A 16,186-nucleotide genomic window follows, 5' to 3' on the forward strand; every position below is an offset into this window, starting at 1 on the left:
CTCCTCAAAATCCCCACTTTTGCCCCAAATCCCCATTTTTCCTTCTCAAAAATCCCCGTTTTGACCCAAAATTCCCATTTTTCACTCCTCAAAATCCCCACTTTTGCCCCAAATCCCCATTTTCCATTCTTAAAAATCCCCATTTTGACCCAAAATCTCCATTTTTCACTCCTCAAAATCCCCACTTTTGCCCCAAATTTCCATTTCTCCCTCTCAAAAATCCCCATTTTTACCCCAAATCGCCACTTTTCCTTCTCAAAATTCACCATTTTTTGCCCCAATTTTGGGTCGAATTCCGGCGATTTTGGGTCCTAACGCAGAGCTCCCCCCCTCCCTCCCCCCAGGTGGGTTTGGAGTCCAATTTTGGGTCGAATTCTGGCGATTTTGGGTCTTAAAACAACCCCACCCCTCCTACATTAACACACATCCCCCAAAGCCCCATTTTTGACCCAAATTCCCATTTTTTATTCTCAAAAATCGCCATTTTTGCCCATAAATCCCATTTCTGAACCCTCAAAATCCCCATTTTTGACCCAAATTTTCATTTCTCCTTCTCAAAAATCCCCATTTTTGCCCCAAATCCCCATTTTCCATTCTTAAAAATCCCCGTTTTGACCCAAAATCCCCATTTTTCACTCCTCAAAATCCCCACTTTTGCCCCAAATCCTCATTTTCCATTCTTAAAAATCTCTATTTTGACCCAAAATCCCCAGTTTTCACTCCTCAAAATCCCCACTTTTGCCCCAAATTTCCATTTCTCCCTCTCAAAAATCCCCATTTTTACCCCAAATCCCCATTTTCCCTTCTCAAAAACCTCATTTTTCGCCCCAAATTTTGGGTCGTATTCCGGCGATTTTGGGTCCTAACGCAGAGCTCCTCCCCCTCCCTCCCCCCAGGTGGGTTTGGAGTCCGATTTTGGGTCGAATTCTGGCGATTTTGGGTCTTAAAACAGTGCCAGCCCCCCAAAAAAACCTACAGGTATCCAAAATCCTCATTTTTGCCCCAAATTCCCATTTTTCCTTCTCAAAAATCGCCATTTTTGCCTTTAAATCCCATTTCTGAACCCTCAAAATCCCCATTTTTGACCCAAATTCCCAGTTTTCCTTCTCAAAAATCCCCAATTTTGCCCCAAAATCTCCATTTCTGAACCCTCAAAATCCCCATTTTTGACCCAAATTCCCATTTCTCAACTCAAAAATCGCCATTTTTGCCCCAAATCCCCATTTCTGAACCCCAAAATCCCCATTTTTGCCCCAAATTCCCATTTCTGAACCCTCAAAATCCCCACTTTTGCCCCAAATTCCCACTTTTTCAATCCTCAAAATCCCCATTTTGACCCAAAATCCCCATTTTTCACTCCTCAAAATCCCCACTTTTGCCCCAAATTTCCATTTCTCCCTCTCAAAAATCCCCATTTTTACCCCAAATCCCCATTTTCCCTTCTCAAAAACCTCATTTTTCGCCCCAATTTTGGGTCGAATTCCGGCGATTTTGGGTCCTAACGCAGAGCTCCCCCCCTCCCTCCCCCCAGGTGGGTTTGGAGTCCAATTTTGGGTCAAATTCCAGCGATTTTGGGTCTTAAAACAACCCCACCCCTCCTACATTAACACACATCCCCCAAATCCCCATTTTTGACCCAAATTCCCATTTTTCCTTCTCAAAAATCGCCATTTTTGCCCTTAAATCCCATTTCTGAACCCTCAAAATCCCCATTTTTGACCCAAATCCCCGGTTTCCATGACTAAAAATCGCCATTTTTGCCCCAAATCCCCATTTCTGAATCCTCCAAATCCCCATTTTTCCTTCTCAAAAATCCCCATTTTTGCCCCAAATTCCCATTTTTCCTTCTCAAAAATCGCCATTTTTGCCTTTAAATCCCATTTCTGAACCCTCAAAATCCCCATTTTTGACCCAAATTCCCAGTTTTCCTTCTCAAAAATCCCCAATTTTGCCCCAAAATCTCCATTTCTGAACCCTCAAAATCCCCATTTTTGACCCAAATCCCCATTTCTTATTCTCAAAAATCGCCATTTTTGCCCCAAATCCCCATTTCTGAACCCTCAAAATCCCCACTTTTGCCCCAAATTCCCACTTTTTCAATCCTCAAAATCCCCATTTTGACCCCAAATCCCCATTTTTCACTCCTCAAAATCCCCACTTTTGCCCCAAATTTCCATTTCTCCCTCTCAAAAATCCCCATTTTTACCCCAAATCGCCACTTTTCCTTCTCAAAATTCACCATTTTTTGCCCCAATTTTGGGTCAAATTCCGGCGATTTTGGGTCCTAACACAGAGCTCCTCCCCCTTCCCTCCCCCCAGGTGGGTTTGGAGTCTGATTTTGGGTCGAATTCTGGCGATTTTGGGTCTTAAAACAACCCCACCCCTCCTACATTAACACACATCCCCCAAATCCCCATTTTTTGCCCCAAATTCCCATTTTTTATTCTCAAAAATCGCCATTTTTGCCCCAAATTCCCATTTCTGAACCCTCAAAATCCCCATTTTTGCCCCAAATCCCCATTTTTCCTTCTCAAAAATCCCCATTTTGACCCAAAATCCGCATTTTTCACTCCTCAAAATCCCCATTTTTGCCCCAAATTCCCATTTTTTATTCTCAAAAATCCCCATTTTGCCCCAAAATCCCCATTTTTCACTCCTCAAAATCCCACTTTTGCCCCAAATTTCCATTTCTCCCTCTCAAAAATCCCCATTTTTACCCCAAATCATCGTTTTCCCTTCTCAAAAACCTCATTTTTCGCCCCAATTTTGGGTCGAATTCCGGCGATTTTGGGTCCTAACGCAGAGCTCCCCCCCCCTTCCCTCCCCCCAGGTGGGTTTGGAGTCCGATTTTGGGTCGAATTCCAGCGATTTTGGGTCTTAAAACAGTGCCACCCCCCCAAAAAAACCCTACACGTTCCCAAAATCCCCATTTTTGCCCCAAATTCCCATTTTTTATTCTCAAAAATCGCCATTTTTGCCCATAAATCCCATTTCTGAACCCTCAAAACCCCCATTTTTGACCCAAAATTTTCATTTCTCCAGTCCCAAAATTCCCCATTTTTATCCCAAATCCCCATTTTTGCCCCAAATTCCCATTTCTAAATCCTCAAAAGTCGCCATTTTTGACCCAAATCCCCATTTCTGAACCCTCAAAATCCCCATTTTTGCCCCAAATTCCCGGTTTCCATGACTAAAAATCGCCATTTTTGCCCCAAATCCCCATTTCTGAATCCCCCAAATCCCGATTTTTGCCCCAAATTCCCATTTTTTATTCTCAAAAATCGCCATTTTTGCCCTTAAATCCCATTTCTGAACCCTCAAAATCCCCATTTTTGCCCCAAATTCCCGGTTTCCATGACTAAAAATCGCCATTTTTGCCCCAAATCCCCATTTCTTAATCCCCCAAAATAGGCATTTTTCCTTCTCAAAAATCTCCATTTTTGCCCAAAATCCCCATTTTTCACTCCTCAAAATCCCCATTTTTGTACCAAATCCTCATTTTCCATTCTTAAAAATCTCTATTTTGACCCCAAATCCCCATTTTTCACTCCTCAAAATCCCCATTTTTGCCCCAAAATCCCCGTTTTTCCTCCTCAAAAATCCCCATTTTTGCCCCAAATTCCCATTTTTCATCCTCAAAATCCCCATTTTTGCCCCAAATCCCCATTTTTCGTTCTCAAAAATCCCCATTTTGACCCAAATTCCCATTTTCTAACCCTCAAAATTCCCATTTTTACCCAAAATCCCCATTTTTCATTTTCAAAAATCCCCATTTTTCATCCTCAAAAATCCCCATTTTTGACCCAAAATCTCCATTTCTGAACCCTAAAAACCCCCATTTTTGACCCAAATCCTCTCAAAATCGCCGTTTTTGCCCAAATTTCCCCATTTTTCGCTCTCAAAAATCTCATTTTTGCCCAAAATAGGCATTTTTTCATCCTCAAAATCCCCGATTTTACCCCAAAATCCCCAAATTTTGCTCTCAAAAATCCCCATTTTTGCCCCAAATCCCAATTTTTCCTCCCCAAAAATCTCATTTTTTGCCCCGATTTTGGGTCAAATTCCGGCGATTTTGGGTCTTAAAACCACCTGGAAAAAAAAATATGGGGATTTTGAGGAGTTGGGAAACGGAGATTTGGGGCAAAAATGGCGGTTTTGGGGGAGGAAAAAATGGGGATTTTGGGTCAAAATGGAGATTTTTAGGAATGGGAAATGGGGATTTTGGGGCAAAATGGGGATTTTTAAGGATTAAAAAAGCGAATTTTGGGTCAAAATGGGGATTTTGAGGATTAAAAAAGAGGGAATTTGGGACAAAATGGGGTTTTTTAAGGACTGAAAAATGGGGATTTTGGGTCAAAATGGGGATTTTTGAGAACAAAAATGGGAATTTGGGGTAAAAATGGGGATTTTTGAGAGTGAGAAATGGGGATTTTGGGTAAAAATGGCGATTTTTGAGGGTGGGAAATGGGAATTTGGGTGAAAAATGGGGGTTTTGAGGGTTCAGAAATGGAGATTTGGGGTAAAAATTGCGAGTTTTGGGAAATAAAAATGGAGATTTTGGATAAAAATGGGGATATTTGAGAGTAAAAAATGGAAATTTGGGCTCAAAAATGGGGATTTTGGGTCAAAATGGGGATTTTGAGGAGTGAAAAATGGGGATTTTATGTCAAAATGGGGATTTTTGAGAGTGAAAAATGGGAATTTGGAGCAAAAATGGGGATTTGGGGCAAAAATGGCGATTTTTAGTCATGGAAACCGGGAATTTGGGTCAAAAATGGGGATTTTGAGGTTCAGAAATGGGATTTATGGGTAAAAATGGCGATTTTTGAGTGTGGGAAATGTGAGTTTTGGGTCAAAAATGGGGATTTTGGGACTGGAAAAATGAAAATTTGGGGTCAAAAATGGGAATTTTGGGGGTTCAGAAATGGGGATTTGGGGTCAAAATGGGGATTTTTGAGAATAACAAATGGGAATTTGGGGTAAAAATGGGGATTTTAAGGATTGAAAAATGGGCATTTGGGGCAAAAATGGTGATTTTTAGTCATGGAAACCGGGAATTTGGGTCAAAAATGGGGATTTTGTGGGTTCAGAAATGGGATTTATGGGCAAAAATGGCGATTTTTGAGAATAAAAAATGGGAATTTGGGGCAAAAATGGGGATTTGGGGGCGAAAATGGGGATTTTGGGGGACTGGAAAAATGGGGATTTTGGGTCAAAATGGGGATACTGGGGGTGGAGAAAACAGAATTTGGGGCAAAAATGGCGATTTTTGAGTTGAGAAATGGGGATTTGGGGGTCAAAATGGGGATTTTGGATCAAAATGAGGATTTGGGGTCAAAATGGGGATTTTTGAGAGTCAGGAAATGGGAACTTTGGGGGAAAACGGGGATTTTTGAGAGTTAAGAAATGGGAATTTGGGGTAAAAATGGGGATTTTTGGTCAAAAATGGGGATTTTGAGGGTGGAGAAATGGGGATTTGGGGGCAAAAATGGCGATTTTTGAGTTGAGAAATGGGAATTTTGGGCAAAAATTGGGATTTGGGGTTAAAATGGGGATTTTGAGGGTTGAGAAATGAGGATTTGGGGGCAAAAATGGCGATTTTTGAGTTGAGAAATGGGAATTTGGGGCAGAAATGGGGATTTTTGAAAATGAAAAATGGGGATTTGGGGACAAAAATGGGGATTTTGAGGGTTGAGAAATGGGGATTTGGGGGCAAAAATGGCGATTTTTGAGTTAAGAAATGAGAATTTGGGTCAAAAATGGGGATTTTGGGTCAAAAATGGGGATTTCGAGGGTTCAGAAATGGGAATTTGGGGTCAAAATGGGGATTTTTGAGTAAAGAAATGGAAATTTTGGGGTCAAAACGAGGATTTTGAGGATTAAGAAATGGGAATTTGGGTCAAAAATGGGAATTTTGGGTCAAAAATGGGGATTTCGAGGGTTAAGAAATGGGAATTTGGGGCAAAAATGGGGATTTGGGGTCAAAAATGGGGATTTTGAGGGTTGAGAAATGGGGATTTGGGGGCAAAAATGGCGATTTTTGAGTTAAGAAACTGGAATTTGGGGCAAAAATGGGGATTTTGGGTCAAAAATTGGGATTTCGAGGGTTAAGAAATGGGAATTTTGGGGCCAAAATGAGGATTTTGAGGATTAAGAAATGGGAATTTGGGTCAAAAATGGGGATTTTGGGTCAAAAATGGGGATTTCGAGGGTTAAGAAATGGGAATTTGGGCAAAAATGGGGATTTTGGGTCAAAAATGGGGATTTTGAGGGTAGAGAAATGGGAATTTTGGGTCAAAATGGGGATTTTTGAGTAAAGAAATGGGAATATTGGGGTCAAAATGAGGATTTTGAGGATTAAGAAATGGGAATTTGGATCAAAATGGGGATTTTGGGTCAAAAATGGGGATTTTGAGGGTTCAGAAATGGGAATTTTGGCTCAAAATGGGGATTTTTGAGAGTCAGGAAATGGGGATTTGGGGTAAAAATGGGGATTTTTGAGTTAAGAAATGGGAATTTTGGGGTCAAAATGGGGATTTTGGTGATTAAAAAATGGGAATTTGGGGCAAAAGTGGGGATTTAGAGGGTTCAGAAATGGGGATTTGGGGCAAAAATGGCGATTTTTGAGAATAAAAAATGGGAATTTGGGGCAAAAATGCCGATTTTTGGACTGGAAAAATGGGGATTTTGGGGCGAATTCGGGCGATTTTGGGTCCTAACTCCCCCCCTCCCCCCCCATCTTAAAGGGCCAGGCGCCGCTGATGACGTCACCGATGACGTCAGTCCGCCTCGTGGTCACGTGGCCGCCCCCCTCCATCGCCCTCCTCGGCGCTCCCAAAACGGCGCTTTTTTACCCCAAAAACGACGTGGGAACGAAATGCTGAAAATGGCGATTTTTGGTCACGGAGGGGCGGAATTTTGGGGGATTTGGGCTTAAAATCAACCGGGGGGGGGGGGGGGGGGGGGGATTTTGGGGTAAAAAATGGGGGTTTGGGGTAAAAATGGGGGGGTGAGAAATAAAAATGTGCATTTTGGGGGAAAATGGGGGTTTTTTATAATGGAAAATGGGGATTTGGGGGAAAAATGGAAATTTTTGAGAGTAAAAAATGGAGATTTGGGGCAAAAATGGGCATTTTCAGAATGAAAAATGGGGATTTGGGGGGAAAATGGGGATTTTTGTAATGGAAAACGGGGATTTGGGGGAAAATGGGGGGTTTTGAGAAATAAAAATGTGCATTTTGGGGGAAAATGGGGATTTTTATAATGGAATAATGGGGATTTGGGGGAAAAATTGGGATTTTTTAATGGAAAAATGGGGATTTGGGGGGAAAATGGGGGGTTTTGAGAAATAAAAATGGGGGTTTGGGGCAAAAATGGGGATTTTTGAGAATGAAAAATGGGGATTTTTGGGGAAAATGGAGAATTTTTATAATGGAAAATGGGGATTCGAGGCAAAAATGGGGATTTTTGAGGATTAAAAAATGGAGATTTGGGGCTAAAATGGGAAATTTGGGGACTGGAAAAATGGGAGGTTGGGTAAAAATGGGGGTTTTGAGAAATAAAAATGTGCATTTTGGGGGAAAATGGGGATTTTTGAGAATGAAAAATGGGGATTTGGGGGAAAAATTGGGATTTTTGTGAATGAAAAATGGAGATCTGGGGTAAAAATTGCGAGTTTTGGGAAATAAAAATGGAGATTTTGGAGAAAAATGGGGATTTTTGAGAGTAAAAAATGGAGATTTGGGGCAAAAATGGGGATTTTCAGAATGAAAAATGCGGATTTTGGGGAAAATGGGGGGTTTTGAGAAATAAAAATGTGCATTTTGGGGGAAAATGGGGATTTTTATAATGGAAAATGGGGATTTGAGGCGAAAATGGGGATTTTTGGGAAATAAAAATGGGGATTTTGGATAAATATGGGGGGTTTTGAGAATAAAAAATGGGGATTTGGGGCAAAAATGAGATTTTTGAGAATGAAAAATGGGGTTTTGGGGGTAAAATTGGGATTTTTGAGAATGAAAAATGGGGATTTGGGGCAAAAATGGGGATTTTGGGGAAATAAAAATGTGCATTTTGGGGGAAAATGGGGATTTTTATAATGGAAAAATGGGGATTTGGGGGAAAATGGGGATTTTTGAGAATGAAAAATGGGGATTTGGGGGAAAAAAGGGGATTTTTGAGAAATAAAAATGTGCATTTTGGGGTAAAAGTGGGAATTTTGAGATTGAAAAATGGGGTTTTGGGGTAAAAATGGGGATTTTTGAGATTGAAAAATGGGGATTTTGGGTAAAAATGAGAATTTTAAGCGTGGGAAAAGGGGAAATTTGGTGCAAAATTGGAGATTTTTAGAAGCAAAAAATGGGGATTTGGGGGCAAAAAATTGGATTTTGAGTATCAGAAATGTATATTTTGGGTTAAAAATGGGGATTTTGAGAGTGTAAAAATCTGCAATTTTGGGCAAAACTGACAGAAAATGTAAAAACAGCCCCGAAAATGAGAGATTTTCCCCCAAAATTGAGGCGTTATCATAGGGCTCCCAAAAATCACCGTTTTCAACCCAAAATGTGAACGGGGACAGGAAAAAAAGGAGGAAAAAGAGAAAAAAAGAGAAAAAAGGAGAAAAAAAGGGAAAAAAAAGAGAAAAAAGGGAGAAAAAAGGAAAGAAAGAGAAGAAAAAGGAGGAAAAAAGAAAAAAAAAGGGAAAAAAGGAGAAAAGGAAAAAAAGAGAAAAAAGGAGAGAAAATGAGAGAAAAAGGAGAAAAAAAGAGGAAAAAAGGAGAAAAAAAGGAAAAAAGGAGAAGAAAGGGAGAAAAAAAGAGAAGAAAAGAAGAAAAAAGAGAAAAAAGGAGAAAGAAAGAGGAAAAAAGGAGAAAAAAAGAGGAAAAAAGGAGAAAAAAAGAGGAAAAAAAGAGAAAAAAGGGAGAAAAAAGAGAAAAAAAGGAGAAAAAAGGGAGAGAAAAAGAGAAAAAAAGAGGAAAAAAATGAGAAAAAAAAGGAAAAAAGAGAAAAAAAGGAGAAAAAAAAGGAGAAAAAAAGAGAAAAAAAAAGAAAAAAAGAAAAAAAAAGAGAAAAAAAGAAAAAAAGGAGAAAAGCAGAAAAAAAAAGGAGAAAAAAGAGAAAAAAAGGAGAAAAAATGGAAAAAAAGAGAAGAAAAAGGAGAAAAAAGAAAAAAAAGGGAAAAAAAGGGGGAAAAAAAGGAATTTTTGTGGTGTTTTTTGAACCAAAATTGTTCGTTTTCACCTTAAAATGAAACCCGGCCTCCAAAAGGGGGCGGGGCCAAATCCAAAATGGCGGCCGGGGGGCGGAGCCTAAATAAAAATGGCGGCCGGGGGCGGAGCATAAACAAAAATGGCGCCCGGGGGCGGAGCCAAATAAAAAATGGCGGCAGGGGGGCGGTGTTAAAAGAAAAATGGCGGCCGGGGGGCGGAGCCAAAATAAAAATGGCGACCGGGGGGGCGGAGCCTAATTCAAAATGGCGGCCCGGGGGGAGGGGGAGGGGGAGGGGTGAGGGGGGTCCAAAGTCCTGAATGGAGGTTGGGGTATTATGGGATGGCGGGGGGGTATTATGGGATGGCGGGGGGGGTATTATGGGATGGCGGGGGGCATTAATGGGGGGTTATGGGGGTATTATGGGATGGAGGGGGGTATTATGGGATGGCAGGGGGGTATTATGGGATGGCGGGGGGCATTAATGGGGGGTTATGGGGGTATTATGGGATGGAGGGGGGTATTATGGGATGGCGGGGGCATTAATGGGGGGTTATTGGGGGTATTATGGGATGGGGGGGTATTATGGGATGGAGTGGAGAATTAATGGCGCGATTATTGGGGGTATTATGGGATGGCGGGGGGCATTAATGGGGGGTTATGGGGGGTATTATGGGATGGAGGGGGGCTTATGATGGGGTGGAGAGGGGGATTAATGGGAGTTATGGGGGCATTATGGGATGGCGGGGGGGTATTATGGGATGTGGGGGGGGAGTATTATGGGATGGCAGGGGGGATTAATAGGGGGCTATGGGGTATTATGGGATGGGGGGGGTATTATGGGATGGAGAGGGGGATTAATGGAGTGTTATGGGGGTATTATGGGATGGCGGGGGGCATTAATGGGGGGTTATGGGGGGTATTATGGGATGGCAGGGGGTTATTATGGGATGTAGGGGGGGATTAATGGGGGGATTATTGGGGGTATTATGGGATGGTGGGGGTTATTATGGGATGGAGAGGGGGATTAATGGGGGGTTATGGGGGCATTATGGGATGGAAGGGGGAATATTATGGGATGGCGGTGGGGATTAATGGGGGGTTATGGAGGTATTATGGGATGGATGGGGGAGTATTATGGGATGGCAGGGGGATTAATGGGGGGCTATGGGGGTATTATGGGATGGAGGGGGGTATTATGGGATGGCAGGGGGGGTATTATGGGATGGAGGGGGGATTAATGAGAGGTTATGGGGGCATTATGGGATGGAAGGGGGTATTATGGGATGGTGGGGGAGTATTGTGGGATGTATGGGGGGGATTAATGGGGGGATTATTGGGGGGGTATTATGGGATGGCAGGGGGTAATTAATGAGGGGTATTATGGGATGGAGAGGGGATCAATGGGGGGTTATGGAGGTATTATGGGATAGCGGGGTGTATTATGGGATGGCAGGGGATATTATGGGTTGGAGGGGGGGGTATTATGGGATGGCAGGGGGAAAATACTGGGGGGTATTCGGGGGTATTAGGGGGGGGGCTTGTGGGTATTATGGGATGGAGGAGGGTACCGTGGGATGTTAATGTAGGGCGCTGTGGGGTGATAGGGGTGAATTGGGGGATTATTATGGGGTGCTGTGGGGCCACTGAAGGGGATTTCGGGATATTATGGGGTGTTGGGGGGGGTTTATAGGGGTTTATAGGGCACTGAGGGGGATTTTGGGGGGGGGTCTTACTGGGTATTATGGGATCTTCTGGGGACGTGGGATATTATGGGATGTTACGGGGCAGTTGGGGGGTGGGGGGGACTATTATGGGATGTTACGTCCCTCAGTGGAAGGATGGAGGAAGTGGTGGTGCTGACCCGCATCGTCCCGGGGGGAGCCGAAAACGGAGCGCCCCCTAAACAGAAACGTGGATTGAGGGGGGAGGCCAAGGCTCTGGGGGTGAGTGGGGGATCTATGGGGTCCTATGGGGCTCTATGGGGTCTCTATGGGGCTCTATGGGGTCCTATGGGGCTCTATGGGGCCCTATGGGCTCTATGGGGTCTTTATGGGGCTCTGTGGGTCTCTATGGGGCTCTATGGGGTCCTATGGGGCTCTATGGGGCCCTATGGGCTCTATGGGGTCTTTATGGGGCTCTGTGGGTCTCTATGGGGTCTCTATGGGTCTCTATGGGGTCCTATGGGGCTCTATGGGGCTCTATGGGGCTCTATGGGGCCCTATGGGCTCTATGGGGTCTTTATGGGGCCCTATGGGGCTCTACGGGGTCTGTATGGGGTTCTATGGGTCGCTATGGGTCGCTATGGGGCTCTATGGGGTCTCTATGGGGTCTCTATGGGGTCCTATGGGGGCTCTATGGGTCTCTATGGGGTTCTATGGGTCGCTATGGGTTGCTATGGGGCTCTATGGGGTCTCTATGGGTCTCTATGGGGCTCTATGGGGTCTTTATGGGGCTCTATGGGGACTTTATGAGGCTTTATGGGGCTCTATGGGGTCTCTTTGGGTCTCTATGGGGTCTCTATGGGTTCCTACGGGGTCTCTATGGATCTCTATGGGGCTCTATGGGGGCTCTAAGGGTCTCTTTGGGGTCTCTATGGGGCTCTATGGGTCTCTTTGGTCTCTATGGGGTCTGTATGGGTATCTATGGGGTTCTATGGGGCTCTATGGGGCCCTATGGGATCTTTATGGGGTTCTGTGGGTCTCTATGGGGCTCTAAGGGGTCTCTATGGGGTCTCTATGGAGCTCTATGGGGCTCTATGGGTCCCTATTGGGCTCTATGGGGTCTCTATGGGTCTCTATGGGTCTCTATGGGTCTCTATGGGGCTCTATGGGGTCTCTATGGGGTCTCTATGGGTCTCTATGGGGTCTGTATGGGGTTCTATGGGTCGCTATGGGTTGCTATGGGGCTCTATGGGGTCTCTATGGGGTCTCTATGGGTCTCTATGGGGTCTCTATGGGTCTCTATGGGTCTCTTTGGTCTGTATGGGGTCTCTATGGGGCTCTATGAGGTCCCTATGGGTCTCTATGGGGTCTTTATGAGGCTCTATGGGGCTCTATGGGGTCTCTTTGGGTCTCTATGGGTTCCTATGGGTCTCTATGGGGTCTGTATGGGTCTCTATGGGGTTCTATGGGGCTCTATTGGGCTCTATGGGGTCTCTATGGATCTCTATGGGTCTCGCTGGTCTCTATGGGGTCCTATGGGGGCTCTATGGGGCTCTATGGGTCTCTATGGGTCTCGCTGGTCTCTATGGGGTCTCTATGGGTCTCTATAGGGCTCTATGGGGCTCTATGGGGTCTCTATGGGGTCCTATGGGGTCTCTATGGGGCTCTATGGGGCTCTATGTTTCCCTATTGGGCTCTATGGGGTCTCTATGGGTCTCTATGTGGCTCTATGGGGCTCTATGGGGTCTTTATGGGGTCTTTATGGGGTCTCTATGGGTCTCTATGGGGTCTCTATGGGGCTCTATGGGGCTCTATGGGGTCTCTATGGGGTCTCTATGGGTCTCTATGGGGCTCTATGGGGTCCTATGGGGTCTCTATGGGGTTTTATGGGGCTCTATGGGGTCTTTATGGGGCTCTATGGGGTCTCTATGGGGCTCTATGAGGCTCTATGGGGCTCTATGGGTCCCTAAGGGGTCTCTAAGGGGTCTCTATGGGGTCTCTATGGGTCTCTATGGGGTCCCATGGGAGCTCTATGGGTCTCTATGGGGTCCCATGGGGCTCTATGGGTCTCTATGGGGTTTTATGGGGCTCTATGTGTCCCTATTGGGCTCTATGGGGTCTCTATGGGGCTCTATGTGTCTCTATGGGGTCTGTATGGGTCGCTATGGGTCGCTATGGGTTGCTATGGGTCTCTATGGGGTCTCTATGGGGCTCTATGGGGCCCTATGGGGCTCTATGGGACTCTATGGGGTTCTATGGGGCTCTATGGGGCTCTATGGGTCCTATGGGTCCTATGGGTCTCTATGGGGTCTCCATGGGGTCTCTTTGGGTCGCTATGGGTCTCTATGGGGCTCTATGGGTTTCTATGGGGCTCTATGGGTCTCTATGGGGTTCTATGGGTCTCTATGGGTCTCTATGGGGTCCTAAGGGTCTCTATGGGTCCTATGGGGCTGTATGGGGCTCTCTGGGTCCTATGGATCTCTATGGAGTCTCCATGGGGTCTCCATGGGGTCTCTTTGGGTCGCTATGGGGCTCTATGGGGGCTCTATGGGTCCCTATGGGGCTCTATGGGGTTTCTATGGGGCTCCATGAGGTCTCTATGGGGCTCTATGGGGTCTTTATGGGGTTCTATGGGGCTCTATTGGGCTCTATGGGGTCTGTATGGGTCTGTTTGGGTCTCTATGGGGCTCTATGGGTCTCTATGGGGTCTCTATGGGGCTCTATGAGGTCTTTATGGGGTTCTATGGGTCTCTATGGGTCTCTATGGGGTCCTATGGGTCTCTATGGGTCCTATGGGGCTCTATGGGGCCTCTATGGGGCTCTATGGGGCTCTATGGGGTCCTATGGGGCTCTATGGGGCTCTATGGGGTCTCGATGGGTTCCTATGGGGTTCTATGGGGTGTCTAGGGGTCTTTATGGGGTCTCTATGGGGCTCTATGGGGCTCTATGGGTCCCTATTGGGCTCTATGGGGTTCTATGGGTCTCTATGGGGCTCTATGGGGCTCTATGGGGCTCTATGGGTCCTATGGGTCCTATGGGTCTCTATGGGTCTCCATGGGGTCTCTTTGGGTCGCTATGGGGCTCTATGGGGTCTCTATGGGGGCTCTATTGGGCTCTATGGGGTCTTTATGGGGTTCTATGGGGTCTCTATTGGGATCTATGGGGCTCTATGTGTCTCTATGGGTCTTTATGGGGCTCTATGGGTCTCTATGGGTCCCTATTGGGCTCTATGGGGTCTCTATGGGTCTCTATGGGGTCCTATGGGGCTCTATGGGGTCCTATGGAGTTCTATGGGGTGTCTAGGGGTATCTATGGGGTCTCTATGGATCCCTATGGGGTCTCTATGGGGTCCCTATGGGTTTCTATGGGGTCTCTATGGGTCCCTATGGGTCCCTATGGGGTCCCTATGGGGTCTCTATGGGTCTCTATGGGTCTCTATGGGTCCCTATGGGTCTCTATGGGGTCCCTATGGGTTTCTATGGGGTCCCTATGGGTCCCTATGGGTTTCTATGGGGTCTCTATGGGGTCTCTATGGGTCTCTATGGGTCTCTATGGGTCCCTATGGGTCTCTATGGGGTCCCTATGGGTTTCTATGGGGTCTCTATGGGTCCCTATGGGTCCCTATGGGTCCCTATGGGGTCCCTATGGGGTCTCTATGGGTCTCTATGGGTCTCTATGGGTCCCTATGGGTCTCTATGGGGTCCCTATGGGTTTCTATGGGGTCTCTATGGGTCCCTATGGGTCCCTATGGGTCCCTATGGGGTCCCTATGGGGTCTCTATGGGTCTCTATGGGTCTCTATGGGTCCCTATGGGTCTCTATGGGGTCCCTATGGGTTTCTATGGGGTCCCTATGGGTCCCTATGGGTTTCTATGGGGTCTCTATGGGGTCTCTATGGGTCTCTATGGGTCTCTATGGGTCCCTATGGGGTCTCTATGGGTCCCTATGGGTCCCTATGGGGTCTCTATGGGTCCCTATGGGTCTCTATGGGACTCTATGGGGTCTCTATGGGGTCTCTATGGGTCCCTATGGGTCTCTATGGGACTCTATGGGTCTCTATGGGGTCTCTATGGGGTCTCTATGGGGCTCTATGAGGCTCTATGGGGCGCTATGGGGCTCTATGGGGTCTTTATGGGGCTTTATGGGAGCCCTATGAGGCACTATAGGGTCTCTACGGGTCTCTATGGGTCTCTATGGGGTCTCTATTGGGATCTATGGGGCCCTATGGGTCTCTATGGGGTCCCTATGGGTTTCTATGGGGTCTCTATGGGTCCCTATGGGTCTCTATGGGGTCCCTATGGGTTTCTATGGGGTCTCTATGGGTCCCTATGGGTCTCTATGGGGTCCCTATGGGTTTCTATGGGGTCTCTATGGGGTCCCTATGGGATCTCTATATATGCGTCCCTATGGGGTCCCTTTGGGGTCCCTTTGGGGTCCCTCTGGGTCCCACTATGGGGTCGCTGCCCCCCCCCAGGTGACGCAGGTTCTGCTGGGGGCCCTACAGACGTCTTTGGGGTCGGCGCTGCTGGCGGCCCTACAGGAACCCTTCAGCGCCCTGCTTGGGGTCCCCGTGGGCACCGGGGTGCTGGTGAGGGTGGGGGGGGGGCGGTGGGGTCGTTATGGGGTCTGGGGGGGGGCACTTATGGGGTGGTTATGGGGTGGTTATGGGGTGGTCATGGGGCATTTGGGGCGGTTATGGGGTGGTTATGGGGTGGCTATGGGGCATTTGGGGTGGTTATGGGGTGGTTATGGGGTGGTTATGGGACGGTTATGGGGCATTTGGGGCATTTATGGGGTGGTTATGGGGTGGTTATGGGGTGGTCATGGGGCACTTATGGGGCGGTTATGGGGTGGTTATGGGGTGGCTATGGGGCATTTGGGGTGGTTATGGGGTGGTTATGGGGTGGTTATGGGGTGGTCATGGGGCACTTATGGGGCGGTTATGGGGTGGTTATGGGGTGGCTATGGGGCATTTGGGGCGGTTATGGGGTGGTTATGGGGTGGTCATGGGGCATTTGGGGCGGTTATGGGGTGGCTATGGGGCATTTGGGGTCGTTATGGGGTGGTTATGGGGTCGTTATGGGGTCGTTATGGGGCATTTGGGGCGGTTATGGGGCGGTTATGGGGCATTTATGGGGCGGTTATGGGGCATTTGGGGCATTTGGGGCAGTTATGGGGTGGTTATGGGGTGGTTATGGGGTGGTTATGGGGTGGTTATGGGGCATTTGGGGCACTTATGGGGTGGTTATGGGGCGGCTATGGGGTGGTTATGGGGCGTTTGGGGCGGTTATGGGGCGGTTATGGGGCACTTATGGG

At 46.8% G+C, this 16,186-nt stretch overlaps 1 protein-coding gene across 5 annotated transcripts in view; it reads left to right on the forward strand.

Annotated features, from left to right (window-relative positions):
* The window catches only part of LOC149914038 (uncharacterized), a 43,410-nt gene that overhangs the window by 19,277 nt on the left and 7,947 nt on the right, over positions 1–16,186 (forward strand). For 4 of the 5 annotated variants that reach the window (XM_090128127.1, XM_090128131.1, XM_090128129.1 and 1 more), the window contains 2 exons: positions 11,042–11,153; positions 15,345–15,458. In XM_090128127.1, the coding sequence (XP_089984253.1) occupies positions 11,049–11,153; positions 15,345–15,458 (219 nt within the window). In that variant the 5' untranslated portion in view covers positions 11,042–11,048. The remainder of the gene's footprint in view (positions 1–11,041; positions 11,154–15,344; positions 15,459–16,186) is intronic. The other variant, XM_090128130.1, reaches the window with a different exon arrangement.

This window comes from Phasianus colchicus, chromosome 32 (assembly GCF_987193195.1).
Source record: "Phasianus colchicus chromosome 32, bPhaCol1.hap1.1, whole genome shotgun sequence".
Lineage (NCBI taxonomy): Eukaryota > Metazoa > Chordata > Aves > Galliformes > Phasianidae > Phasianus > Phasianus colchicus.